General features: G+C 39.8%; 1 protein-coding gene across 1 annotated transcript in view; it reads left to right on the top strand.

Moving 5' to 3' along the window:
- Positions 1–2,305: 2,305 nt before the first annotated feature.
- Positions 2,306–27,618, top strand: part of LOC109935585 (tetraspanin-1-like) — a 28,213-nt gene continuing 2,900 nt past the window's right edge. The window contains exons 1-7 of the mRNA XM_048618108.1: positions 2,306–2,326; positions 9,223–9,300; positions 12,118–12,324; positions 15,078–15,152; positions 18,130–18,237; positions 22,879–23,016; positions 26,883–26,966. Of these exons, the coding sequence (XP_048474065.1) occupies positions 2,306–2,326; positions 9,223–9,300; positions 12,118–12,324; positions 15,078–15,152; positions 18,130–18,237; positions 22,879–23,016; positions 26,883–26,966 (711 nt within the window). The remainder of the gene's footprint in view (positions 2,327–9,222; positions 9,301–12,117; positions 12,325–15,077; positions 15,153–18,129; positions 18,238–22,878; positions 23,017–26,882; positions 26,967–27,618) is intronic.

Here is a 27,618-nt window from a genome sequence, read left to right as displayed (position 1 = left end):
ACATCAGCAACTAAGGGGGCTTGACTGAAGTCATCATAGGGATAGTCAGCATGGCGTTGTGTGGCGAGGTTTTTTGAGGAAGTCATGAAGGGTAGGGCAGTGGATGAGGGTAGGGCAGTGGATGTTGCCTACATGGATTTTACCAAAGCATTTGACAAGGTCCCTCATGGTAGCTTGGCCCAAAAGATTAAGTCACACGGGATCCATGGTGAGTTGGATACAAAATTGGCATAGTCTAGAAGACAGAGGATAGTTATAGTAGGGTGTTTTTCTGACAGGAGGTCTGTGACCGGTGGTGTTCCACAAAGTATCAGTAAAATCTCCTCTCATTCTCCTAAACAGTACAGGCTCAACCTCTCCTCATGAGAAAGTTCCTTCATACCCCGGATCAAATAAGTTAGTCTTCTCTGGACTTCCTCCAATATAGAACAGGACCAAAACTGTTCACAGTACTCTAGGTCTAACTAGTGCCTTGTATAGTTTTAGCAAGACTTTCCTATTTTTATGTTTCATTCCCTTTAAAATAAAGGCCAACATTCCACTTATCTTCCCTAATACAAGCTGATCTTGTATGCTAGTTTTTTTGTGATTTATGCATGAGAAATCCCAGATGCCTCTGTGTTGCAGCTTTTTGCCGTCTTTCTTTTGTTTGTAATACATATGAATGATTTGGATGAAGATGTAGGTGGTCTGATTAATAAGTTTGCAGGTGCCACAAAATTGGTGGAGTTGTGGATAGTGAAGGAGGCTGTTGAAGGATACAGATCAGTTAGAAAGTTAGGCACAGAAATGACAGATGAAGTTTAATCCAGACAAGTATGAGGTGGTGCATTTTTGGAGGTCAAGTGCAAGAAGAAAGCATACAGTAAAGCATACATAAATCACAAAAAACTAGCATACAACTAGCAAGACCCTTAGGAGCATTGATATACAGAGAAATCTTGGGATGCAAGTCAATAGCTCCCTGAAAATGTCAACACAATTGGGTTAGATGGTGAAGAAGGCACACAGCATGCTTGCCTTCATTGGTTGAGGCACTGAATATAAAAGTTGGCAAGTCATGTTACAGCCGTATAAAAAACCTTATTTAGGCCACATTTGGAGTATTGTGTGCAGTTCTGGTCGCCACACTATAGGAAAATGTGGAGGCTTTGGAGAGGGTACAAATGAGGTTTATCAGATGTTGTCTGGATTGGAGTGTATTAGCTATAAGGAGAAGTTGGACAAACTTGAAACAAAAACAGAAATTGCTGGAAAAGCTCAGCAGGTCTAGTAGCATCTGTGGACAGAAATCAGAGTTAACTTTTCGGGTTCAGTGACTCTTCTTCAGACTAGTGAGGACCCCCAAACAACAGTGAGATACATGATCAAATGACCTGTTTTAATCTTGTTGATTGAGAGATAAATATTTTCAAATAATCCTCCCTACACTTCTTCAAATGGTGCTCCAAATCTATGACAACTAGCTGAGAGAGCTGAATACCTCCATCAAGAGGTGACACATCTGATGGTGCAGAACCCTTTCAACACTGCATAAAAGTATCTTCACTATTTTTTGACATAAAATTTGTATGGCGCTATTATCAGACACAAAATAAGTCTTGTTTGTATAACACTGTTGATAGCTTCAGATGTACGAAAGTGTTTCACTGCTAGGCAATTACTATTGATGTAAGGTCACTCTTAAGTAACAGCAGTCAGTTTCGATCTAGTGGGACCTCACATATAGCAATGGTTATTTAATCAGTCTTAGTTTTGTTAAATAAGGAATGAATGTTAGCCATTGCATCAGGAGAATTCCTTCCTCTTCGAACAGTGTTCTGCAACTTCATTTTAACGTTTCCAAAATTTCAGTGCTCCCTCAGTAATGCTGTGGCAAGTCAGCCTAGATTACAAGCTGAAGACAGCTTGTGTCCAGCGTTGATTCACAGAACATTTTGAGATGGAAATGGGCCCTTTTATCAATAACCTTGTACCTGTTTTTCTCCATAAACCAGCTTGTCAAACCCCAGTCCCTGCCTCGTTCTGCAGAACATTCCCCCCTTTTCAAGGAACTGGACACATTTTTTTAAAAAGAAAAACTCACTGACTCCAATTGTTTGGGGTGATGTTCTTTGTGTGTTTGTGCCGGGGCCAGATGGAGATGTTTTTGAGGCACTTGCTCCTAATTTTGGGCACATGTCCAGAATCAGCCAGTGAAATGCTCTCCTCCACCTCTTGATTAATGAGTTTTTATTTTAACGTCCCATTTTCAGCTCGACACCTGCCATTACACTCAGTAAACCGGAGAAGGGCTTCACAGCAGATGTTCGTAGCAAGTCTTTCCGTGAGTGACTCCGTAGATTTGGCACAGTTTGATAGCCTTCTTGGGCTCAATGTCAATCGTTTTAAAATGGACACCACTATGTTATTGTAATTAAAAGTTGTTCACAAATTCAAATGAAAAAAATCCCCTACAAAACATCATAAGCAAAAGTAGACTGTTTGATCCCAAGTCTGCTCCCCAGCAAATAATTATTTTGTTGATCTGAGTTTGGCTTTTACTCCGCTTTTTGCCTGTCCGCCATAACCCTGGTCTCCCTTGTCAATCAAAGATCTATCCAAACTTTGCCTTGAATGTATTCAATGACTAAGCCTCCTGTGCTCTCTGGGGTGCAGAAGTCCAAAGTCTAATAATCATCTGAGAGAAAACATTTCTCCTCATCTCCATATTAAGTGGGAGACCCCTTATTTTGAATCACAGGGCTGTAGTTCTAGATTCCTGCATGAGAGAAAACATGTCCTATGCATTTACCTTGTCAATCCCCCTCAAAATATATATCCTTCAATAAAATCACCTACCTCTCCATTTTTCTAAACTCCACTGAGTATAGGCCCAACCTCATCAACCTTTTCCAATAAGGCAAACCCCGTTATCCCAGGATTTAGCCTAGAAACTCTCCTCTGAGCTGTCCCCAAAGCAAACATGCCCCTTCTTCAGTAAGGTGACCAAAACTGCACAGAGATGTCTCACCAATTCCCTGTACAGTTTTTGCAATACTGTACTTCCATTCAATATTGCAATAAAGGTCAACATTTCATCAACCTTCTTAGTTATTTGCTATGTGCTTCATGTAAAAGGACACTCTACTATAGCTTTCAGGAGTCTCCCCATTCAAATAATATTCTGCTTTACTATTCCTCCTGCCAACCTCGTATTTTCCCAGATTATACTCGATCTGCTAACTTTTTGCCCAGTCACTTAATCTATCAATACGTGTTTACAGGCTGCTTGTATACACCTCATAACTTGTTTTCCTTCCCATCTTTCTAACATCTGCACATTTGGCCACAATACAGTCAGTCCCTTCATCAAAGTCACTAACATGGATCATTAGTAGTTGAAGCTTCAGCACTGTTCACATTGGGACTCCACTGGTTACAGTTTTCCAACTTGAAACTGATCCATTTATCCAGACTCTTGGTTTCTTGTTAGTTAGTCAGTTCTCTATCCATGCTGCTATATCACCCTAACATCATGTGCTCTTGTGCAATAATTTTTTATGTGGTATCGAATTAAATGCCATTAGGAAATCCAATGATATGACATTGGAAGTGGGAAGGTAGCAGTTGTGGGGGGATCGTGAGGAAGAAAGCGAAGTTTAGCAGGTGTATCTGATTTTAAAATTGGTAACTAAGATATCTGTTTCCAAAAATGTACCTTTCTGGTGGCACCATTTAAGGACGGCTCATTAAGCTCCATGTTGACTTTGTTTAAATAATAATTTTTGTGCTATTAGAACTGAATGTCAATATTGGAAGAGATCACTCAATCTTGATCCTAATTTTATCATTAATCATTTTTGAGTCAATGAATAGTGGAGGACACGATTCAGTTTGGTAAAAAAAAGCATCAAATGGGTATTAACCCTCTTAATTGCATATGTAAACCACCCAAGCCTTGTTTCAAGCCATCCAGGTCTCTTTAATTGATAATGTGCCAATATTGTTGACATTGTACCTCTGGTTCAGATTGTGTTCACACATAATTTTGGATGTAAAATGGCAGTTGTTTCAGTCATGAATATTGACATTCTTCACTTCTTTAAGCAAAAAAAAAACCTTTTTTTTAAAAGACCAAAAAGAATCTGCAGTTTGGATGGGCAAACAGAAGTGAGTCAGTCCAAATGTGCAAATTAGCATCCTTCTCTGTGGTAGGGCTGTGGTAGTATTGAAGCACAAACAGGCCAGCCGGTGAGCTCACTAACATTTGGTTCCTAAAAAATTAGCTGTTCTGCAAAACATCTGTTAAGCTGCTCAGAAAGTTAGCTTTCTCAACTCTGCTGTCCTGACTTGAAGAAACTGAACATCGCCAGGGTCCAATTACATAGGCACCAATAGCCTTACACTATCCTGTCTTTGACCTCAACCACTGACTTCAGCCCCAGGTGTATCAGAGTTCAGCCCCATCTGCGCTCATCCAACATAAATATTTAGAGCTGAAGCAGAGGTCAAAGGATAGTCGTTGAAAATATCCTAGTTGAATAATTATCCATGTAGGTTCCACATCTACATCATCCCAGACTAAGGAATGAATCACTGAAATTCTCAAGCCTGGCTTGGTGTAGATCAATACTACTTCATACAATTAAAAAAATTACTTCTGGTGTGCTACCAAGCCCCAAAATTACCTTTTGATTTGCTATGGTTTGCAGTGTTCATCAGGGAGTCTTATATCTCATTCAGTAACTACAGAGTGAACGATTATATCGGCACTCTTTCTTAATCTTGCAGAGACTGAGCTTTGTACTCAATGATTCCTTACTAAAATATTTACTATTATTTCAGTCACGCGATCAATGCTTTGCTTAATAAAAACCAAACAAACTGCAGATGCTGTAAATCAGGAACAAAAACAGAGGTTGCTGGAAAAGCTCAGCAGGTCTGGCAGCATCTGTAACGCTACCACTAGCCCAGATGGCGTAGGCTTAGAACAGAGCTTGTTAATCAAAACTGAACATCCAGAAAGTGCTACAGGCCATCAGCAGCAAAACTGAATTTCACTATTATCTGTTATGCCATTCCCAATATGTCTTTCACTGTACCAGTATCATTAAGCCAGGTATCAAACCTAGTTTAATGATAGTGTAGGAGGGCATACAACACAGAACTGTGTGCATGCTGAAAAGCAAAACCAGAATACAATATAGACAGTACTAAAATGGATTTGATTATAGCTTTGAAGTTCTACCATATCCAAACATGAATGGTGATGGATAGTTATAGAGAAGGCTGTAGCATCTGCAACAATCAAACCTTATGCTTGTGAACTAGCCATTACCCCAGCTAAGCTGTTCCTGTATACCTACAACACTGGCATCAACCTGCCAGTGGTAAATTTCCCAAGTATAGCCTATCCACAAAAAGCAGGACATATCCACCCTCATTATTACAGCCCCATCAGGCTACTCTCAATCATCAATAAAGGGAGGGACAGTGTTGTCGATAGTACTATTAAATGTCATTTGGTCCACGAGGACCATTGAGCTGCAGACTAGATTACAGCCTTGATCTAAAAATAAACAAATGAACGGAGGTCTTGAGGTGAGATGTGAGTGACTGTCCTTGACTTCAGGAATTCTAAACAAAATTGAAGTCAAAGGAAATCAAAAAAAATCACCACTGGTTGGAATCATAACTAGTACAAAGTGAGACAGATGATTGTGGTTGTTGGAGGTAATTCATCGGCACTCCAGGATATTGCTGCAGGAGTTCCTCAAGGTAAAGTCCTTGACCCAACCATCTTCAGTTGCTCATTAGTGGTCTTCCCTCCAACATAACCTCTGAGCCTAGAATGTCTCAAGATCTGTACAATAATCAGACGTTGTTCTGATAAGTGTCATATAACATTAATGCTTTATAAGCGCCAAGCAATGATGACTCCAATTAGACAGAATCTAACAATCTCCCCCTAACATTCAATGACATGACCTACCAATGGAAATCACCCACTAGCAACATCATGGAAATTATCACTGACCAGAAATTTAACTGGAATCAGCCATTTAAATACTGTGGCTGCAAGATATGTCAGAAGCTAGGAATTCTGTGGTGAGCAATTCATCTCCTTACTCTCAAAAGCCAATCCACCATCTACAAGGCACAAATCTGAAATATGGTGAAGTATATAGAGTCATATAGCATGGAAACAGACCCTTCAGTCCAACTTGTTCATGTGGAACAGGTTTCCTGAATTGAACTAGTCCCATTTTCGTCCCTTTGACCCATATCATACTAAACCTTTCCTATTCATGTATCTGTCCAAATGTCTTCTAAATCTTGTAACCGTACCCACCTCTACCACTTCCTCTGGCTGTTTGATCCATATACGCACCACCTTCTGTGTGAAAACATTTCTCCTCACATCCCTTTTAACTCTTTCCCCTTTCACCTTAAACCTATGCTCTCTAGTTTTGGACTCCCCTACCCTGGGGAAAAGACTTGGCTATTCATCTTATTTATTTTCTGGAGTCCTGGATGGATGCAGTTTCCAACAAGACTCAAGAAGCTCAACATCATCCAGGACAAAGAAGCCTGTTTGATTGGCCCCCATCTATCAACTTAAACATCTACTCCCTCCATCATGGGTGAACAATGGCAGCAGTGGTATACCATCTTCAATATGTGAGCAACAATTCACCGAGGTATCTTTAACAGCATCTTCCAAACCTGTAATTTCCACCAGCGAGAAGGACAAGATCAGCACATACATGAGAACACCATCACCTGCAAATTTCCCTCAAAGCAACACACCATCCTGACTTTAAACTAAATCACCATTCCTTGACTGTTCTGGTTCAAAATCCTGGAACCCAATCCCTACAAGCACTATAGATGCACTTACACCAAATGGACTGCAGCAGCTCAAGAAGGCAGCTCATCACACATTCTCAAGGGAAATTGGAAACAGACAATAAATGCTGGCCTTGCCAGAATTACTACATCGTGCGAACGCAGAACAAGAAAGAACATATGGAAAAAGACGGTTCAGAAAAGCCTAATTGTTTGTTTGTTTCATTCCTATCAGAATGGAGAGATCTGTGGTGATAATGGTTCCAGCAAACTATGTGTTTATTTTACAACCGCCACTTGTTAGTTCTTGTGGCGCAGTGAGAGTATCCTTACCTCTGCAGCAGAAACTCCAGTTTGATTACCAACCCTTGGGTTGTTCACCATGGAGTGTGCTTTTATAATGTGGCCAAATAGGTAATTTGTCACCTGTAAATTCTTTCAATCCACCTGTTGGGCTGATGGTAAGAGCAGAAGATTCTCCTGGTTAGCCATCCCGCAGAAGCGAATGGTAAAACACTGCAAATATTTTGTCCATAAGCATGGACCAATGCAATGGAAGTCCATGACCCAAGCCTCTGACATAAGGATTGAAAAGACGCCTGTTAGCAGACAACTTCAGTGGCAATTAAAAAATGCCCACTGACTGCCCTACTTAAGATGTTGAATGGATTTTGTTTGTATTATAAAGTTCCATGATGGTTAACATGTTTTTAACATGTTTATTAGACTAGTCTTGGTGTATTTTACACAGGGGCTGGCATTAATGTTACTCATTTAAAGACATAACTTTGCAATGGTAGGTTGCCAACAATAGTTCATTAGTGTGGTATTATTGATCTGAGGTTTAAAGTGTTGAATTATACAATAATGAGTGGAAAGTTGGACTCTCGTAAGATATCTTTTTTTTCCTTATTCTAAGTTAGTGTGAATGGTGCCACGTAGGTACGGTAAAGGTACACACTTTTCACTGTATTTTTACATGAATACACGTGACAACAAATGATTCATTTCAATTCAATATTCTGCAGAGAGGTGACAGACAATACACATTTTTCAGACATATCCTTGATCTATATTCATTTAAATGAGTGGCTAACCTTATTCTGATCTTGGTACACTATCGTTCAAATTAAACCCAGTGTTGTACTTTGCAAACAGGAAGCTGGTTCTCATTGTAGTCAATGGTATTTTCAATAATAACTGGTTAACTAGGTTTAACTAGTTAAAACTGTCCCTAATTTATTCTGATGCAAAGGGGGATTATAGATTTATAGACCTCACCAGAATCAGTCATTTTGTTAATTATCTGAGGTACTTCAACCACATTTTGATCATTACCTATCCATTATGTTCCATTTGGTGTAAAATGTGATCCTACTTAAAGACTGCTTGGGGTGTACAGCCTATCACCGAAGTTTTTGAGCTGACCATTGCTTCTCTTTGATTTTCTCCATTTTTCCTGTGTGAAGAAGTTTGTATCTTTTCTGTGCAGCCTCCATTGTCATAAAGAACTTGTTATGTCAATGATCATTAAAACCCACTTACATCCCGCAATCAGATTCTGCATAAAGCAAACCATGTGATCCTTCACTCAGACAGATGTCATTGCATACCTCTTCCATTAAGAATGTTGTCCGAATATTATCATGTGTTTCCTGAATTTGTATTCAGCATATGTTGTCCACCCCTAATTGCCCTTGTGATCAGTTAAGAGTCAACCACATTGCTGTGGATCTGACATCATATGCAGCCCAAATGGGTAAGGATGGCATATGTCCTTCTCTAATGGATATTAATGAACCATATGGGCTTTGCAGCAATTGGTGATAGATCTGTGACAACCTTTACTGAGACTAGATTTAAATTCCAGACTAATTGGATTTAATGTTGACTATTTTCTATGGTTAGATTTAAGCCATACTGAGCCTTTGGATTACGAGTCCAGTGATATTACCAATAGACCACCACCTTCCCCCTCTATATGATATCGAGTCACACCAGGAAGATCCTGGGTTCTGTTTCTTGTGTATAATTAATACAACACTTTGTATATATGTGATAATAGGTTGACAGCAGTATAAAACATATTCCAGTATGTGATCAAGTTTGAATAAATTTAGATTCAGAAGAGTTTATGCATAACTCTTTCACATGATTCATCATACAGGTTTATCACTGATGCTACCTGTTTTCACACAATCTGATCATTCAAAATCACTTAAAAGGACATAGTTATAACTAGAAAATACTCAATAAGTCTGTAAGCATGAGGTTACTAAAGAGCATTCCAAAGATGGAATATTTGAAGTGAATTGTCCAATAGGTTTTACTGTTTATATTTGAGACTTTTCTTGTGTGAAAGATGGGGAAAAATGGTCTTTTGATGTCCAGATAACAGAAGATAAAGAGAAGATGAGTTGCTTCAAATTTTTGAAGATGATGATGTTCTGCTTCAATTGCATCGTCTTTGTAAGTATCATAATAATTAATTCAATGGAATTCTTGACTAAATGTTGGGGACACTAATGTCTAGAATCATAGAGTGCCAAACATAGGTTTTAATGCACAAACCCACCTGAACCATGCAAAATGTAGCATTATCAAATAAAGACCCTAGAGACATTGGACAGTGAGACAAAAGAGGTTTGAGTATTGTATGGTGCAGGGAGAACTCTATCTACAGACTACTCTCATTACTATATTCAACATCGTTTCTTTAAAGTTCTGTTTAAAATGTAGTTTCTTCTTCTTAGTTTTCTCAAAGTTTAGCTTTCTTTTCCTAATTTCATATTTGGTATATTTTCTTCACCCAAATCTAAGCCACCAGATTGAGTTGGAGAACTTGCTAGAGAGATAATATTGCTTGTATTCATGCACAAACCAACTATTTTTGTTTCACTTTCCTGATTTGCTTAAGCTCATCATTTTCCTGGATGAGTGCAGCTCCAGCAACATTCAGGAAGTTGAACAACATCCACAATAAAGCAACATGCTTGACTGGCACTGCATCCACCATCTGCAGCAATTCACCTAACCATTTGGCCAGTTCATGTTGTGCAGAACCAGTCATAGATAAGACTGGATATGGTAAGCTGTGAGGATGAACCCTATCAGAAATTTACCCAGCAGCCCATTGCTCTTACATAAGTCCAGCTAACTTTTTTTTAAGCTTGTTTTCGAGCAAGGCTGACCAGTCATGCTGAGCAACAGGTTCAAAGGATTCAACTTGGGACCCGTCAGAATGTTGTGCATTTTGATGAGATAGTCACACTTATTAAGGATGATTATTCCTGTTTTTTGTCAGGTTTACGGATATGTATGTTCAGGTACGTCTTGAGGTTACCAGAAATTTGCATTGCATTGAAAATATATTGAGAATGTATAATCATTCAGAATCCCTGAAAATAGGACCAAGCCATTTGTTCACCATGTGAGCTTAATGCCAAAATCGGGTGCATCAAAGCTATCCAGTGGGGTAATATCTGCACTATTCAGATGATTCCTTGGTGTATATCACACAAATTCATGAATCTGCCTAAGACCATGACTTTTAGTTCTGAAAAGTGCCTAGTCTACCTCAGAGTACCCTGGAGGGTAATGTCTCTCAATAATCTGAATAATAGGTGAAGCTAGCTGAGTCATTCTTCTACTATACAGGAGAAACAGAAGTAGTATTCACCACTAACAGGATGCTATCATAAAGTCAAAAAGATGTTCTGCCTGTGTCACAAATAAGTAGTGTGGGATACAAATTTCAGTCAGGTTTATGGGCCGTACATCCATACAAAGACAGGTGTATCCAATCAAATCAATCAAATATGACTTTGTCTGTAAGGGTAAAATATTGACTATACATAACCAGCCTGTGCTTGCAAAACTTAAAACACAGAGTTCCAACATTAGATGTGATACTGTGATTGGGCAATATTTACTAAATAATTCTGTATGCTCTGAATTACACTGAAACCAATTTAGGATTGTTTGTCAGGCTTGTGATATTGTCATGTTTGCATGCACTGGAGGCTACATTAGTGAATATATACAGTATCTTTGCAGACATAAACAACATGTAGCCCTATTTTGACTCCACAAAACAGGTGACAGCCACTCTCTGGTCCAGTTCTTACAAAAAGGATTGAAACAATCAGCTTGACAGTTAACTGTCAGTCTTCATCTAACTGGTGCATTCTCTATGGAAATGCCTGTATCAATCAGAGTCCATTGGGCTGCAAATTAGGATTCTCTTCTCATATAGTATAAAGTTCTTTCTTCCTTATACCTTGGTATTTCTTGCAAATTGTTCTGATGGGCGGGCAGCATGGTGGCTCAGTGGTTAGCACTGTTGCTTCATAGCACCAGGGACCAGGCTTCAGTTTCAGCTTTGGGTGACTGTCTGTGTGGAGTTTGCACGTTCTCCCTGTGTCCGTGTGGGTTTCCTCCCACGGTCCAAAGATGTGCGGGTTGGCTGGATTGACCACGGTAAACGTAGGGTTATGGGGATGGGGTGGGGATCTGGGTTTGGGTGGGATGCTGTTCAGAGGGTCAGTGCAAACTGAATGGACTGAATGACCACTTTCTGCAATTTAGGGATTCTGTGACTGCAAGTAGCACCCAAGCTAGGTACCACAAAATTACTATATACAGTATAATTAAATGTGAGCTATGTGTACACAAGAACATATGAAATAAGATTTGGAGTAGGCTATTTGGACCTTTGAACCTACTCCATTTTTCAGCCAGATCTTGGCTAATATTTTATCTCAACTCCTCCATCCCTCACTATCTCCACATTCCTTAATGCCCTTATCATCCAAAAATCGATGCAACCAAAGCCCTCAGAATTACAGAATTCCAAAAAATTCACAAGTTATTTGAGTAAAGAAATTTCTGCTTATCTCCGTTCTAAATGACCAGCCAAGGGAAACAACCTTTTAGCATCTACCCTGTCAAGTCCTGTTAAGAACATCATATGTTTCACTTCTCATTCTTCTAAACCTTGCCTAGGATGATCCCTTCTCCAGGAAACAATGTAATTTTATTCCCTTTAGACCAAGAATATGCTTCCAAACAGTAGTCTCAGCATGGCCCTCACCCGTGCCTGTGTTATAGTAAAAGTAGGTATAGATGTACAGAATGAATAGATCGTTTTATGAGCGTGCACAGCACATTTAAATAAAATATTCACTCTTACCATTGATTGATTTGGAACTAAGATCCTTTGTTAATGCGCCAATGCTTTACAAATCAGTTTACTAACAAGAATGTCACTTTTTTTGTCATTTCTAGCTCGGAGGTGGTGCTATATTGGGAGTTGGAATCTGGGTGAAAGTGGATGCCGGTTCCTTCCTTGACATCCTGGCGGAACTAGCACCACAGCTGAAGCAACTGGTGAATGTGGGGTATCTCTGCATTGCCATAGGGGCCTTCTTAGTACTGATTGGTTTCCTGGGTTGCTATGGAGCTGTGAAGGAGAACAAGTGCATGTTGATGATAGTGAGTAAAAACTTCTTGTTTGCTAGAGCTCTGGGTTCTGCTGTTGAATGGCTTTGTTGGATATGAGATTGAGTAGCTGAGCTACACAGGTCAGTAACATCTTGGCTCAGTCAATGTTATCTGGTCTCAGCTGGAACAAGGACAGGGGTATTCCAATTCTTCTCGGGTATCCCATGTGAACAATATGGAAACCATCTAGAATTCTTGAACGCCAGCTAATGACCCTTGTGAATGTCAGATATGGGTACATTAAGTTCAGCCATGATACCTTCTGCAATCGAATGTTAACCCTTACTTTTTATGCTCAAATAGAAAAATGAGTACTTGATTAAGGAAATGAGGCTAGTAAGTAACTGCACGAAGCCTAGAATCAACTCCTGCCGGAGTAATACCGAAGAGCAAATTGGAAGATGAAAATAAGGGGAAATTAGAACTACAAATTAGATTGACATAAGAGTGTGAGTCAGTTTTGTGCAGTGTGAGGAAAGAGTGTTAGTTGGATGCTGTTATCTTTTAATCACATTGAGTCTTATAACACAGTATGGCTAAACATTTCAGAATTTCATAAATCATGTCACAATTCAGTAAGTCATTTGCAATAGGGTTAGAGTTAGACTTCAGGCTGTGAATGTTTTTCTTGAATAATAAAGTATATAATTATTATTGGTGTATTTCTTTCTACTTTCAGTCTTAAGACCCAGCTGAATGATTTAACATACTGTCCTTTAACCTCTAGTTTCAAATTCAGCCCTGTTAGATTGAAAGTCTCCCCTCTTTGCCAAAAGGTGATGTGAACCTGGATCAAAAGCAAAATACTACAGACATTGGAAATGGAAATAAAAATAGAACATGTTGGAAATGCTCAGCAGGTCAGGCAGCATCTGTAATGAAAGAAACGAGAGTTAACATTTCAAATCAGTTTCATCAGCACTGGAAGATGTTAGAGAATTAACAGATTTATGCAGTAGCAGGCCAGGTAAAAGAGCTTGGACAGTGGACAGTAAAGGGGGATGTCTATCATAGAATAATGAACAGGAGCGATTCAATGAAAAAAGTAAGAGTGGGTGGTATCAGGACAAGCAAAGAAACAAAAGATAGATTCAAGAGCAAAACAAATGGTTACGGCATTATTACAGCAATGGTTACAAATAGCAAAGGGGAGGAACACGTGGGAGATGCTGCAAAAAGGAGCTATCAGTGCAGATCTGAGTTTGGGCGCATTTCCGCTGAATAATAACTTCTTAATTTGGAAATATCTTACCTGAGAATGGAGATAAGGACAGCTAATGGAATAAATAATGGGGAGGTGGTGGCTTAGTGTTAATGTCACCGGAATAGTAAATCAGAACTTCAGTTCAATGCTCTCAGAATGTGGGTAAAAATCTCATCATGGAAGGTTTTGAAATGTGAATTTGATTTTAAAAAATTAAAAATAAACTAGCTTAATGTTGACCACATAACCATTGTTGTAAAAACTCACGTGGTTCACTAATGTCATTTAGGGAAGGAAATCTGCTGTCCATACCTGGTCTGGTCTACGTGTGACTCCAGACCCACAGCAATGTGGTCGACTCTGAATTGCCCTCTGAAATAGCCAGGGAGTTAGTCAATTTAAGGGCAACCAAGAATAAGCAACAAATGATGGCCTTGTTAGCAAAGCATACATTAATACAATTTTGTTTTAAAAACAAGAACTTCATATAAGCAGGAAGTATTCTGAGATTTACATTGTGGCGTTGACATCACTTCCATCCCTTTAAGATCTAAGCCACTAATTTATGATTAACAATGTAGCAGCAAAAAGTCAAGAAAATCTAATGGTGTAAAAATCAAACTCCTAACTGACATAAGATATGTATATTCTTGTGGTAGTAACAGGACAATAAGTCAAAATGTGTGGAAGATAGGACAGACCTTTGAAATGTAGATGCCACAATATGCTAAACATTCCCTATGCAGATGGAAAGACAAATGCAAGGTCCTTGAATTTGCAAGAGCAAAAAGAATGTAAAAAGTGACATCCAAAAAAGAAAATATTGCAGCCATTTTATCACAGCTAAAAAGCTACAATGAACTCTTCGAGAGAGAAATGATAAGGGCTGCAGGAAGACTAGTTATATTTGAATGATGGATGTCACAGGGCGGTTGCAGACAAATTACAGTGGCTCGGTGAAGTTGCCACAAAACAAATGTTTGCGACAGATCATGATGGCAGATCTCTAGGCAGAAGTAGCTACAAGCAACAGCTGCAGTAATAGGAAGGTCACAGTTTCAATGCCTTGTCTCAGTGATAACAACCTGGTAAATGAGAATAAGTAAATCTCATTTGGGGGAAGAATCAGTCTCAGTTTTTGTGCCTTCATAGTCAATTAGCATATTGATGCTCATTGTCTGGCTTGCAACTGAAGACTGCCTTTAAGCACAGATTAATATCTGTACCATTTCTTACGTGTGTGGAATGTCTTACTACACAGGGATTATTTGGAATTGAGTAAAATTCACAATTAATATGTACTTACTGCACTGAGATGAAAAGAACTTCTGGCACAATCTGTTGGCAAGTTCTATTTGTTTTTTGCTGTGTTCACTGTGACTAGGAAGCTTAACGCATCAGTCTACTGATTGCCTCCAGCGCTCATCTGTTGTTATCATCCTAAACATACAAACAAAAATATTTTTAAAGTACCTTGATTTCCCAAGGTACCAGTAAATTAAGAGGAAGAAGTGTTGATTTTTGCTATTTCTCCTTCTAGTTTTTCATCATAATACTACTGATCTTCATAGCTCAGATTGCGGGTGCTGTGGTTGTCCTTGCATTCTCTGGCTTGGTAAGTATCTCTAAAATACAATGGTTCAACAATATCATTTCAACATAATCATGGGAGGAAAAACATTGAGGAGATGCATTTAGGAGAACGGAATGCACAATTAGGCAATAAGAAATCACACAGTAGCTCAGGAGGTGATGCAGCATGTAACTAAGCATATCAGTCAGATCATTGAATGATAGAAATTTGACAGCACAGAAGGAGGCCATTTGGCCCATCATATTTGTGCCAGTTGAGAAGAAGCCATCCAGTCTAATCTCACTTCCCAATGAGGGCAGCATGGTAGCTCAGTGATTAGCATTGCTGTCTCACAGCGCCAGGGAATGGGCTTCCAAAACACCCTTGGACAACTGTCTGTGTCGAGTTTGCACATTCTCCCCATGTGTGTGTGGGTTTCCTCCAGCTTCCCCAGTTTCCTCCCACAGTCCAAAGATTTGCAGGTTAAGTGGATTGGCCATGCTAAATTGGCAAGTGTCCACAAATACACAAGCTAGGTGGGAAGTGTGGGTTTACAGGGATAGGTCTGGCTGAATGTATTTATGAGGGATGGTGTGGACCCAATGGGCTGAATGGCCTGCTTCCACACTGTAGGAATTCTATGATTCTGATAGTACCTCAGTCCATACTCTGGAGGTTACAGCATTTCGAGTGATTTTTAAATGTAGTGAGGGTTTCTGCCTCTACCAGCCTTTCAGCTAATGAGTTCTAGAGCCCTACTGTGCTCTGGATGAAAAACATTTTCAACTCCCCTTGTCTCTCCCACCAATTAGTTTAAATCAATGCTCCCTGTTCACTGACCTCTCGCTAAGGAAACAGTTCCTTTCTATCGATGCAAGGCTTCTCATTATTTTACGGCGGTATGATACAGTTCACTCAGGGAGTCCAACTTGGTGTAGCAATGTGAACATGTACATGCGTGCTGTAGTCTGCAGCAGTGGTAGAGGCTTGATCATTCTTTCCATCATGTGGGTGCCCGGGAATCTCCCCTGCTGTTACCGCCTGCCTTTGGCTTACGTGGTGGAAGGATTTGCAGGTTAATAATCAACCTGTTTTGGCCAGGTCATCTCCTTTGCACTCAAAGTATAATTTGAATCTAATGCTTCTTGCTCAAAAGCAGAGACACTACTCAGTGAGCCATAAGTCTTGCCTCATCATTTTATGCACATCAGTTAAATCTTACCTCAACTTGCTCTATTCTAAAGAAAACAACACTTGCTAATCTAATTTGTCATTGTTGCTAAAATTCTCCAGTCCTGGCGACACCTACACAAATCTTCTGAACCAGGTGGTTTTACCTAGGGTAGTTGAGCAGCTGTAATGCCTTCAGTACCCCAGCTGTAGGATGGGAAATTGATCCAGTTTCATGTGTTGTGAATATATTAGTGTGACTTAAGCTGGAAAGTGTACTTTTACAGATGAGGGTTTGGGACAAAAATACCTCTGTGATGAACTAGCTTCGCAATAATGACTGTCAAGGTTCATGTGTGAAGACTGACCAATTGGGTGAGAAACTTAAAATGGACAGAGATTGGTAACTTGAAGAAATAATTGCCTTTGGTAGAAGAACAGGAACCAGAGAACCGTCTCTGTTACGTCATCACATATCTTTAATATTTATGGGGCCCTGGGACGTGTTGCCAAACAAAGAGACCTAGAAGTGTAGGTGCTTCTTGAAAGTGCAGTCGCAAGTAGACAATCTAGTGAAGAAGATGTCAGGCACTCTTGCCTTCACTAGTCAGTGCATTGAGTATAGGAGTTGGTGTGCCATGTTGTGGCTGTACAGGACATTAGTTAGACTACTTTTGGAATAATGCCTTTAGTTCTGGTCTCCCTGTTACAGGAAAAGATGTTGTTAAATGTTAAAGGATTCAGAAAAGATTTACAAGGATGTTGCCAGGTTTGGAGGGTTTGAGCTATAGGGAGAGGCTGAATAAGCTGGGTTTTTTTGTCCCCCATGGAACATTGGAGGCTGAAGTTTATAAAATCATGACGGGCATGCATAGGGTGAATAGCCAGTGTCTTTTTCCCAGGGTAGGGGAGTCCAAAACTAGAGGGCATAGGTTTAAGGTGAGAGGGAAAGAGTATTAAGTAAAGTGCAGTAAGTAACATTTCTGCTTTCGAGTCAGAAGCATCAGATTCAAGTTATACCTTGAGTGCAAAGAAAGGTGCATTCATATTGTGGCCAAAACAGGTTGTTTATTAACCTGCAAATCCATCCATCACATAAGCTTTTTCACACAGAGGGTGGTGGGTGTATGGAACAAGTTGCCAGAGGAAGTGGTGGAGGCGGCTGTCTTGACTCACAAGTTCCATTCCACATCACCTTTGAGCTTGCAGGCCTATTTGGTTCCTTGTCAAACAACATCTTAATTCTAAAAGTCTCATCCTTGTTTTCAATTTCCTCCACAGCCTTGTCCCTCCCTTTCTTTGTAATCTCTGAGCTCCTGATATTCTGGCCTCTTGTGTACTCCCAATTGTAATCGCTGAACTATTGGTGGCCATATCTTCAATTACGTGCAGCTCAATCTCTGGAATGCTATGATTATACCCATATTTCTCTCTGCATTGCTTTCCTCCTTTAAGACCCTCCTTAAAACCTACTTCTTAATCAAAATTTAGATCAGCTGACCTTATATTTTCTTAAGTGACTCAGTGTCATACTTCTTTTAAAAATAATGTTCTACATAAATATTCATTTTCATAGAATCCCTACAGTGTGGAAACAGGTTCTTCGGCCCAACAAGTCTACACTGAGCCTCATAAATTGTTTTGTTTGTACACACAGAAGGATAACCAGGCTCAGTAAATCAGGTGTAACAGTAGATATTGCAGATTGAACAGTAGGTAACAATTAATCTGCTTCAGCTGAGTGTTGTTGCTAAATATAACGTCTAGAATCAACAAAATGAACATGTTGAAATAGCTATGATCCCTCATTTCAAAATTATTTCTTAAATGAGTCTGTTTTGTTTTCCAGGCTGACATTTTTATTGGTTACATTCAGATCTGGGCGGTGAAATCAATCAAAGATGAATATGGCAAAAGTTCAGACATGACTGCACTATGGGATGTAGTGATGAAAGAGGTAAATAATGTATAAGATATGAATGTTATAAAATTATACGTGTGGAAAGTATATTATAAAACATGTAATAGAAGAGCATTTAGAAATATGTAATATGATCAAGCAGAGTCAGCATGGCTTCACGGAGGAAAAATTATGTTGAACAAAATTATCAGAATTCATTGAGGACGTAACGAGCAGGTTAGGTAATGGGGAACAAAACAAAGAACTGCAGATCTGAAACAAACAAAAACAGAATTTGCTGGGGAAACTGGGCAGGTCTGGCATCATCTGTGGAGCGAGAAACAGGGTTAATGTTTTGTGACCCTTCTTCAGAGCGGGCTAGCATACAAGTTCAGCAGGTAAAAGGGAAAGCAAATGGATATTTGTCTTTATTACGAGTAGAATGGCGTATACTGCTTAAATTCTGCAAGGCAGTAGTCAGACCACGGCTGGTTTTGTGAACAGTTCTGGGCCCTTACCTCAGAGGGATTTTGGGGACATTCAGGCATTGGAGGCAGTCTAGAGAAAATTCACTAGGTCAATCGCGGGTAGGGGTATACTATCTTATGAGGACATATTGAGTAGATTGGGCCTGTACTCATTGGAGTTTAGAAGAACCCATTAAGATTCTTATGGGACTTGACAGGGTAGAAGTGGAAAGGTTGTTTCCCTTATGGGAAAGTCTAGAACCAGAGGCCATAATCTCAGAGTGAGGATTCACTCATGTGAGACAGAGATGAAGAGGAATTTCCTCTCTGAGGGTAGTGAATCAGTGGAATTTTTTTTACCGTGCCACAGACGGCTGGAGCAACTGTGTTGTTAAGAATATTCAAGGCTGAGATAGACAAGATTTTAATCAAGATCGAAAGAACTGCGGATGCTGTAAATCAGGAACAAAAACAAAGTTGCTGAGGTCCATCTGTGAAGATTTTAATCAGTTAGGGAATTAAAGGTTATGAGGAAAAGGCAGGAAAGTGGAATTGAGGATTATGATCTCATTGAGTGCTAGAGCAGACTTGATGGGTTGAACGACCTACTTCTGCTAATATGTCTTATGGTCTAATAAATCTAATGTTAAAACTCAGGCTGAATTTTGTAGCTAAATGTATTTTTTTAATGTAAGTTTTGAGAACTGATCTGTCCACTGCCCCATCTACAAAAACAAAGAATAAAGAACAAACGCATCACTTAATAATATTTTAAAGGTGTTCAGTCACATCATATGCTGCAAGAGATGGACCTTGAATCACAGTTGTCAACTTAGGGAAGGCACCCCTAGTTAAGAAAAGAAAGTGGAGTGGTGCAAAATCAGTAAAGCCTCCAACGTAGGAACAATAAGAAAAAGTAGTTTTGTACTTGATTTTGAACTTAAGGCAGACTGGAGGCCACTTAATACCTGATGGTACAAGGTGGCTGATGTGCAATACATACTCCATTCACTTTTGATGGTGTGTGAATTAAAATAAAACACTGACCAGAAAAACATATACAGGGTATGTGTCCTAATGTCTCTGAACAGATTGATTAAAAATACCTACATGATAAAACAAGGAAAAGAAAAATTTGAATTTAGAATCATAGACATGATACAGCACAGAAGGGGGCCATTTGGCCTGTCTTATCCATGCTGACCCAAAGACACCCAGATGACCTTTCTAATCCCATCTTCCTGCACACGGCCCATATCCCTGCATCTTACAGCTCTTAAGGTGTGGATCCAGGTGTTTAGGATCTCTGCCTCCACCACCAACTCAGGCAACAAATTCCAGACTTCCACCAACCTCTGTGTAAAAATGTTTTTCCTTCTGTTCCCCTCTAATCCTTCTGTCACTTAGCCTGAATCTATAGTCCGTGGTTTTTGAACTCTCTGCCAAGTGAAACAGCTTTCTCCTGTCTACTCTATCTCTACCCCTCATAATTTTGTATACCTTATTCATGTCACCCCTCAACTTTCTCTGTTCCAAGGAAAACAATCCCAACCTCCCCAGTCTCTCCTTGTAGCAACATTCTCTAGCCCTGGCAACATTCTAGTAAATCTTCTCTGGCACTTTCTCCAGAGCAATTACATCCTTCCTTAATGTGGTATCGAGAACTGCATACAATACTTCAGTTGTGGCCTCACCGGTGTCTTATTTAGGTTCATCATTATATCCTTACTTTTGTATTCTATACCTCTGCCAATGAAGGAGAGTACTCCATATGCCTTGTTTACAACCTTATCCACCTGCACTGCTACTTTTAGAGAGTTGTGCACTTGCACATCGAGATCTCTCACTTCATCTACCCCTCTCAGTATATTCCCATTCATTGTGTATTCCCTTAACTGTTTGACCTCCCTAAATGCATTACCTCACTCTTATCAGAGTTGAAGTCCATCTGCCATTTTCCTTCAACCCATCTATATCATTTTGGAACTTATAGTTATCATCTACACTATCCACTACATGGCCAATTTTTGTGTCGTCTACAAATTTCCCAACTGTGACCCCTTGTTCAAATCCAAATTGTTATTGTATTAAAAAATAGCAAGGGCCCCAACAGCAAGCCCTGCAGAACACCACCTGAAACAGCTTTCCAGTCGCAAGGGTAGTCATCGACCATTACCCTTTGTTTCCTGTTACGAAGCCAATTTTGGATCCAATTCCACACATTACTCTGTATCCCTTGGGCTTTTACTTTTTTGATCAGACTGCCACGTGAGATGTTGTCAAGTGGATTACCAAAATCCATGCAGACAACATCCGCTGCACTACCACCATCAAACCTCCTTGTCACTTCTTCAAATAATTCAATCAAATTTGTAGAGGCATGACCTTTCCTTAACAAAGCCATGCTATCCCTGACTAGTCCATGCCTTTATAAGTGACAGTTTATCTGATCTCTCAGGATTGATCCTAACAATTTGCCCACCACCAAGATCAGACTAATTGGCCTATAATTGTACCCTTTTTAAACAACGGAACCACATTTACATTCCTCCAGTCCTCTAACATCTCATCTGAGTCTAGTGAAAATTGGAAAATAATCATCAGAGCATCTGCTATTTCCTCCCTGACTTCCTTCAATAACATAGGGAACAATCCATCTAGTCCTGGCAACTTATTCACTTTCAAAGATTCCAACTCCTCTAACATTTGGTGTCTCGTTATGATTATTTCATCCAAGACTACACACTGCTCCTGTTGGATTTCTATACCTAAATCACGCCTTTCCTTTATGAATACGGAGACAACCACTTCATTTAAAATTCATGCCATATCTTCTGCATCTTCACACAAGTTTGCTCCTTCATCTTCGATACATCCACTTTTACCTTAACTAACATTTTGTTCTTTGAATATTGGTAAAACATCTTTTTACCAATGCTAACATTTTTTTCATGCCCTGACTTTGATTTCCTTTTTTTTTCACTTGAACCCTGTACTTTCTATATTCCTATCTGCCAAGTTGAATTTTTTGTGGTTATCATAAGTTTTTCTGTTTAATCTTCTCCTATTTTTCTAGACAACCATGGGGTTCTAGATTTGGCCATACCATTCTTATTTTTGGAGAGGACATGTCTACTTTGTGCCCCAAAGATCTCACTTTTTAACAGCAGAGAATCAGGTCTTTAAAAAAAGAGAGGTGTTGTGGTGCAGTGGTAGTGTCCCTTACTTTTGGACCAGAAGACCCAGGTTCAAGTCTCACGTGCACCTGACGTGAATAAGGCTGAAAAGTTTGGTTTTTACAAAAAAATCTATATCTGGATTCTGACTAATTGACACTTTACTCTCTAATTTTAACATGGGCGATCTACTTACAGACATTCATAAAATCGCCATGGTATGGGAACAGGCAGCAAATAGTACACTTTCAGCTTCCATCCAATACTGCTGTAAGCATGTCAATCAGCCCTCTCTCTCAAGTAGGCTTATTATCTCAAAATTCTATTTGTTGGGTCAAGCTACGTAAAATGTTCCTTTTTTCAACTTTCCACTATTCTCACCTCTGTTGTTATATGTTGGTTTATCACAATATACTCTAAGAGGAATAAAGGATTTGAGTAAATAGGAGGGCCAGCACAGACTAGATCGGTTGAACAGTCTCTTTCTGTGCTATAAGTATTGTATTATTCTATTGTATATATGCACTGCATTCTGTGTAAACAAGCTGAAAATTGCAGTTCATTAGAAGTTTTCAATACAAACTAAAACACTTTAGATATTTTCCAACTAACTTGTTCAGAGATGTCATTGCACACCTGGGGAGCAGGTGGGACTTGAACCCAGAATGCTTGGTCTAGAGGTAGGGTCATTACCACTGTGCCACAAAACTACTCTAAAACTTTTTATTGACTTGATTGTCACATGGTTCAGATGAGTATGGTGAGGCTGTTCCATACCCAGCTGAAAACTATAACAACCTCCCCAAAAAGCATTTCTCTCAGAAACATATACAATTTACATTTATATAGCATCTTTGACATGTAATTATTTACTACAGTTCTGCATTCAACTTGCATTTGTAAACAATAACAAATCCAGACAAGCTATGTTGTTTTTAAACTAAATACTTATTCTAATACCTGATCAGCATACTTTACCATGTTGAGTATTAGAAAATGTTTTGAAACCACATTCATTGTTTTGTAAATCTCTTTTTCCTTTGTTTCTTTTCCAGTTCAAGTGTTGTGGATTCAAAAACTTTGATGATTTTACAAACTCACCTTTCTACAATGATACATTAAAAAAGTATCCCCAGCAATGCTGCAACTCTCAATCGCATTGTTTTGGTGCCGACATTAATCATTCTGTGCCGGTAATGTTTGCAGTGATAAACAACTTTACCTCATCATTTGACTTTTTTATATTATTATGCCTCCATGCAATCTGTTACAAAGCAACACTTGGCCACTGCTGAGGTACTGAGTCTCCCACTTAAGAAGGTGGGGTCAGTTGCTGGTGTGCCTCCACACCCAGAGAGTGACTTTCCACCTTCAGGCCCACAGCAATACCTTTATGTTGAACCTTCTCCAAGGTGTTGTGCCATAATGATATACTTCTTCCATCAGGTGCCTCAATTATCTTTTTCCAGGAGTTGTATGTCATTTAACTAGACCCAGTCAAAGTTTGGGACATGGTCAGGAACGGGTTCCTTCATCAATACGGGTTCTGCCAGGTTGTGGAGGACAGTGCTCGGGATGCTGAGCTGACCAGACTCAGGGACGTGTTGAATGGCAAAGGTGCGGATGGGTAACACCAGAACTGTTAGCTGAGAGCTGAGAGAGCTGACAGTTGGCCAACATCCAGCACGTGACCTGAGCCATCCAGCACCTTATGAATGAGGTGCTTGGGCCTAATATGTCTCTAAAAATTAGGGCCCTTCCTGTTTCCATTGGGGTGAAGAGTGCTGCACGTGACAGTCCTATGCACACATAGGCTTTGGAAGTACAGCAGGTCCCAGGCTACATGTAGTTTTTTTGGTCTGGATATAAATGTTTTTCATATCTGTGTTGATTGTTTTCATGTGCAGCTCCTCTTTAGCTTTTTGAAGGGGCTTCTCCTCAATTTTTGGTTGCACATCAGCCCCACATTCCTGATGTATGTGTGCCCTGAGCGGGGTGGGCAGGCAGGTCACATGGCTCCCTTGTGGATCTGTCCCTTGGCCTAGCCATCGAAAGATCCGAGGCAACAGGCTGTGGAGGGGTTCATAGTGCCTGACTGCCTGCTGATGTTTCACAGTTAAGTCCATGCTCATGCGTCCATTGAGAGGGAGCATGCAGTGTCCACTGGTGTTTAGAGACTGGTGGGCACTGCAGGAGCTGGGTGTATGATCACCCTGAACAAAATTACACCATTTGTTATTTTTATTTCATAAATTTCTGTTTTGTTATGTAAGTTTCTATTAACCGTTAATTTGCATTATTGTTACAGTGTCCCATTAGGGGCCGTTGAACCAAATTTTGTTTGCTTAAAGGGGTAGAGATGTAGATTAGAGACGTAGATTAAAGCAATTATTAACATCAGGAAGGTGTCATGTTCAGCAGAATGTAACTCAATCATCAGTATTTTTGGTTTGGTCCCATTATCTGGTTAATCAGCTGAGTTGAGTTCAACGACAGTAATAGAAAGAGAGGAAGAAAATGTAGTGTCGTGCACAACCATAGGATGTCCCAAAGTGTCTCACGGTCAATAAATTACTGATTGAGGTATAGTCACTGTTAGTAAGCAGACAAAGTAGGAGACACTTTGCAAAAAATAAAATCTCCCCAAAAAGCAATGAAATTAGATCATTTAACTTTGTTTTAGTGCTGGTGAAGGAGAAATGTTATCCATTTCCATGGTCAAACAGTGACATAGCATCTTTTATAGCATCTTTGTGGACGGGCTTGTGTTTAAGGTCTTGTCCAAAAGACGTTACCCAAAACAAAGCAACTTCCCCTAAACCAGTGCTTCCAAAACTTGTCGCCAATGTGACCCCATTTTGAGACTTGAAAATTGTCATGACCCCTCAATGACAGATGTGAGAACGAGGTGTGGGAGTAAAAACAAGCAGTGAGTGTCAGAACAGAGCATGAGACTGGGCCTTTTTTGGACCAGGACTGAGGCCTCAAAATTCAGTCAGTTCGACCATGCTCAGAAGCGAGGATTAAAGGCCTCTCGTGAATTACATGGATTTGGAAAGGCAAGGACTGATTAGGGATAGTCAATATGGCTTTGTGTGTGAGAAATCGTGTCTCACTAATTTGATTGAGTTTTTTTGAAGAGGTGATAAAAAAGATTGATGAAGGCAGAGTGGTAGATGTTGTCTATATGGATTTAAGCAAAGTATTTGACGAGGTTCCGCATGGTAGGTTGGTTAGGAAGGTTAGATCGCTAGCCACTTGGATACAAAATTGGCTTGACATTAGGGGACAGTGGTGTGGTAGAGGACTGGAAGCCTATGACCGGCAGTTTGCCACAAGGATCAGTGCTGGGTCTACTGCTTTTTGTCATTTATATAAATGATTTGGATGTGAACATAGGAGGCATGGTTAATAATTTTGCAGATGACACCAAAATAGATGATGTAGTGGACAGTGAAGAAGATTATCTCAGAGTACAACTGGACTTTGATTAGATGGGGCAATGGGCCGAGGAGTGGCATATAGCATCCACCACTTCCTCTGGAAGTTCATTCCACATACAAACCATTCTCTGCGTAAATGAATTGACCTTCATGTCTTAAATCATTCTCCTCTCACCTTTAAAGATATAACCCTAATCTTGAAGTCCCCCTCCCTAAGGAAAAGACATCTGCCATTCACCTTATCTATACCCCTCATGATTTTATAAACCTCTACAAGGTCACCTCTCAACCTCCTATGCTCCGGTGAAAAAATGTCCCAGCCTATCTAGCTTAATAATATTCTTCTATAACAGGGCAACAAGAACTGGACATAGTGCTCAAGAAGAGGCCTCACCAATGTCCTGTACAACCTCAACATAATGTCCCAAGCCCTATACTCAAAGGTCTGAGCAATGAAGGCAAGCGTGCTGAAGGCCTTCTTAACCACCATATCTATATGTGATGTAGGTCTCTCTGTTCTACGACACTACCCAAGGCCTTACTTTTCACTGTATAAGTCCTGCCTTTGTTTGTTTCACCAAAATACAACACCTCGCATTTATCTAAATTAAATTCCATTTGGCACTCTTCAGCTTATTGACCCAATTGATCTTTGTAATCTTAGATAACCTTCTTCACTGTCCACTATATCACCAATTATGGTGTCATCCACAAAACTTACTAGCTGTGCTACTGAGTCACAATTTGGAACTGAATCAAGATTTTTTTTTAAGAAGTAATTCATGAGATGTGGGTGGTGCTGGTGGAGGGGCAGCATTTATTGCACACCCTGAGCTGCATCTTGAGAAGATGGTGACAAGTAGCCTTGAACCACTGCTGTCCATTTGGTGGAGGTAGACCCACAATGCTTTCAGGGAGAGAGTTTCAGGATTTTGACCGAGCAACAGAGAAGAAACAGCAATATATTTCCAAGTCAGGACAGTGAGTAGCCTGCAAGGGAACTTGCAGGTTGTTGGTGTGCCTGTTTCTGCTTTTGTCCTTCCAGATGGTAGTGGTCATGGGTTTGGAAGGTTCTGTTGTACCTGTACTTTAAGTATCAAGAAATCCCAATCATAACGGAAGGGAGGTTTCCTCTGTCTGTCCCATATTCCAAACCCTCCTACTTCCCCACCCAGAAATTTGGGTAATGTCCAAAGATATTTAACTACTTCAAGACAGTGGTGAAATATACTCCTGCTAAATTCAACATAATTGCTTTTGCCGAGAGCAGAAGTTGGTCATGTTCTGAGCTAAGTGAAAGGAGCAAAAGTATGAACTCCAACAGAGGTCAATACAAGTTGGATCCTGCCTTTGTAGAGGATCTTCTGAGTTTCTGTTGCCTTTATTGGCCATGTGTGTTGGATATGCTGCAGTGCTACTGTCCAACCTTAATCATTTCAGTGATCCTTGGATTTGGAACAAATCTACCTGCACGGGCCATGGTGGCAACAGAAGGTGTTCTTGCTCTAAGCTCAGACATTTGATGTTACTGTAGGATTTCCGGGCTCGTATCTTTGAGGAGAAAAGTAAGATTTCAAAGACAAAAGATTGTATGTAATTCTTTAAAATTGTTTCAGGGTTGCTACCGCTCACTTCTTGACTTTTTGAAGACAAACACCAAGGTTCTTGGTATCGTGGCTTTGGGAATTTGTGCACTGGAGGTAATGTATTAAGTAGCACATACAGCACAGAAACTAGCCATTCAGTCTAACCAAGGGTCCATGTTTTATGGTCCAGACCTTCTATCTTTAAGCATCTAAAACTATCATTATAATCTTTTCTATTTCCTACTCCCTCAAATGCTTTTTTGTTTGCTTTCCCTTAAATGTAGCTGCAGTAATCACTGTAGCCACTCCCTCTGGGTGAAGACATTTCTTTTGAATTCTCTATTGGATTTATGGGTGACTCTCCTATATTGCTAATCTCCAGTTATGCTGTTCTCCTCAAGAGGAAATGGTCATTTTTATCCACTCTATTCATCATTTTAAAGACCTGTGTTAGGTTACCCCTCTGGTTTCTTTTTTCAGACAAGAAAGAGACCCAGCCTTTGTCAAGCCTTCCCTGATATGTAAACCCTCATATTTCTGGTATCATATCTTTAAATCTTCTCTACACACTCTCAAGTGCCTCAAAATCCTTTTTATAATATGACATCCAGAACTGCATACCTTATTTTAAATAAAAACCAAAAGAACTGCGGATGCTGTAAATCAGGAACAAAAACAAAGTTGCTGGGAAAGCTCAGCAGGTCTGGCAGCATCTGTGAAGGAGAAAACAGAGTTAGCGTTTCGGGTCTGGTGACCCTTCCTCAGA

This window comes from Rhincodon typus, chromosome 38 (assembly GCF_021869965.1).
Source record: "Rhincodon typus isolate 14 chromosome 38, sRhiTyp1.1, whole genome shotgun sequence".
Lineage (NCBI taxonomy): Eukaryota > Metazoa > Chordata > Chondrichthyes > Orectolobiformes > Rhincodontidae > Rhincodon > Rhincodon typus.
The sequence above is the reverse complement of the archived record's forward strand: the minus strand, read 5'-3'. Positions and strand labels throughout refer to the sequence as shown.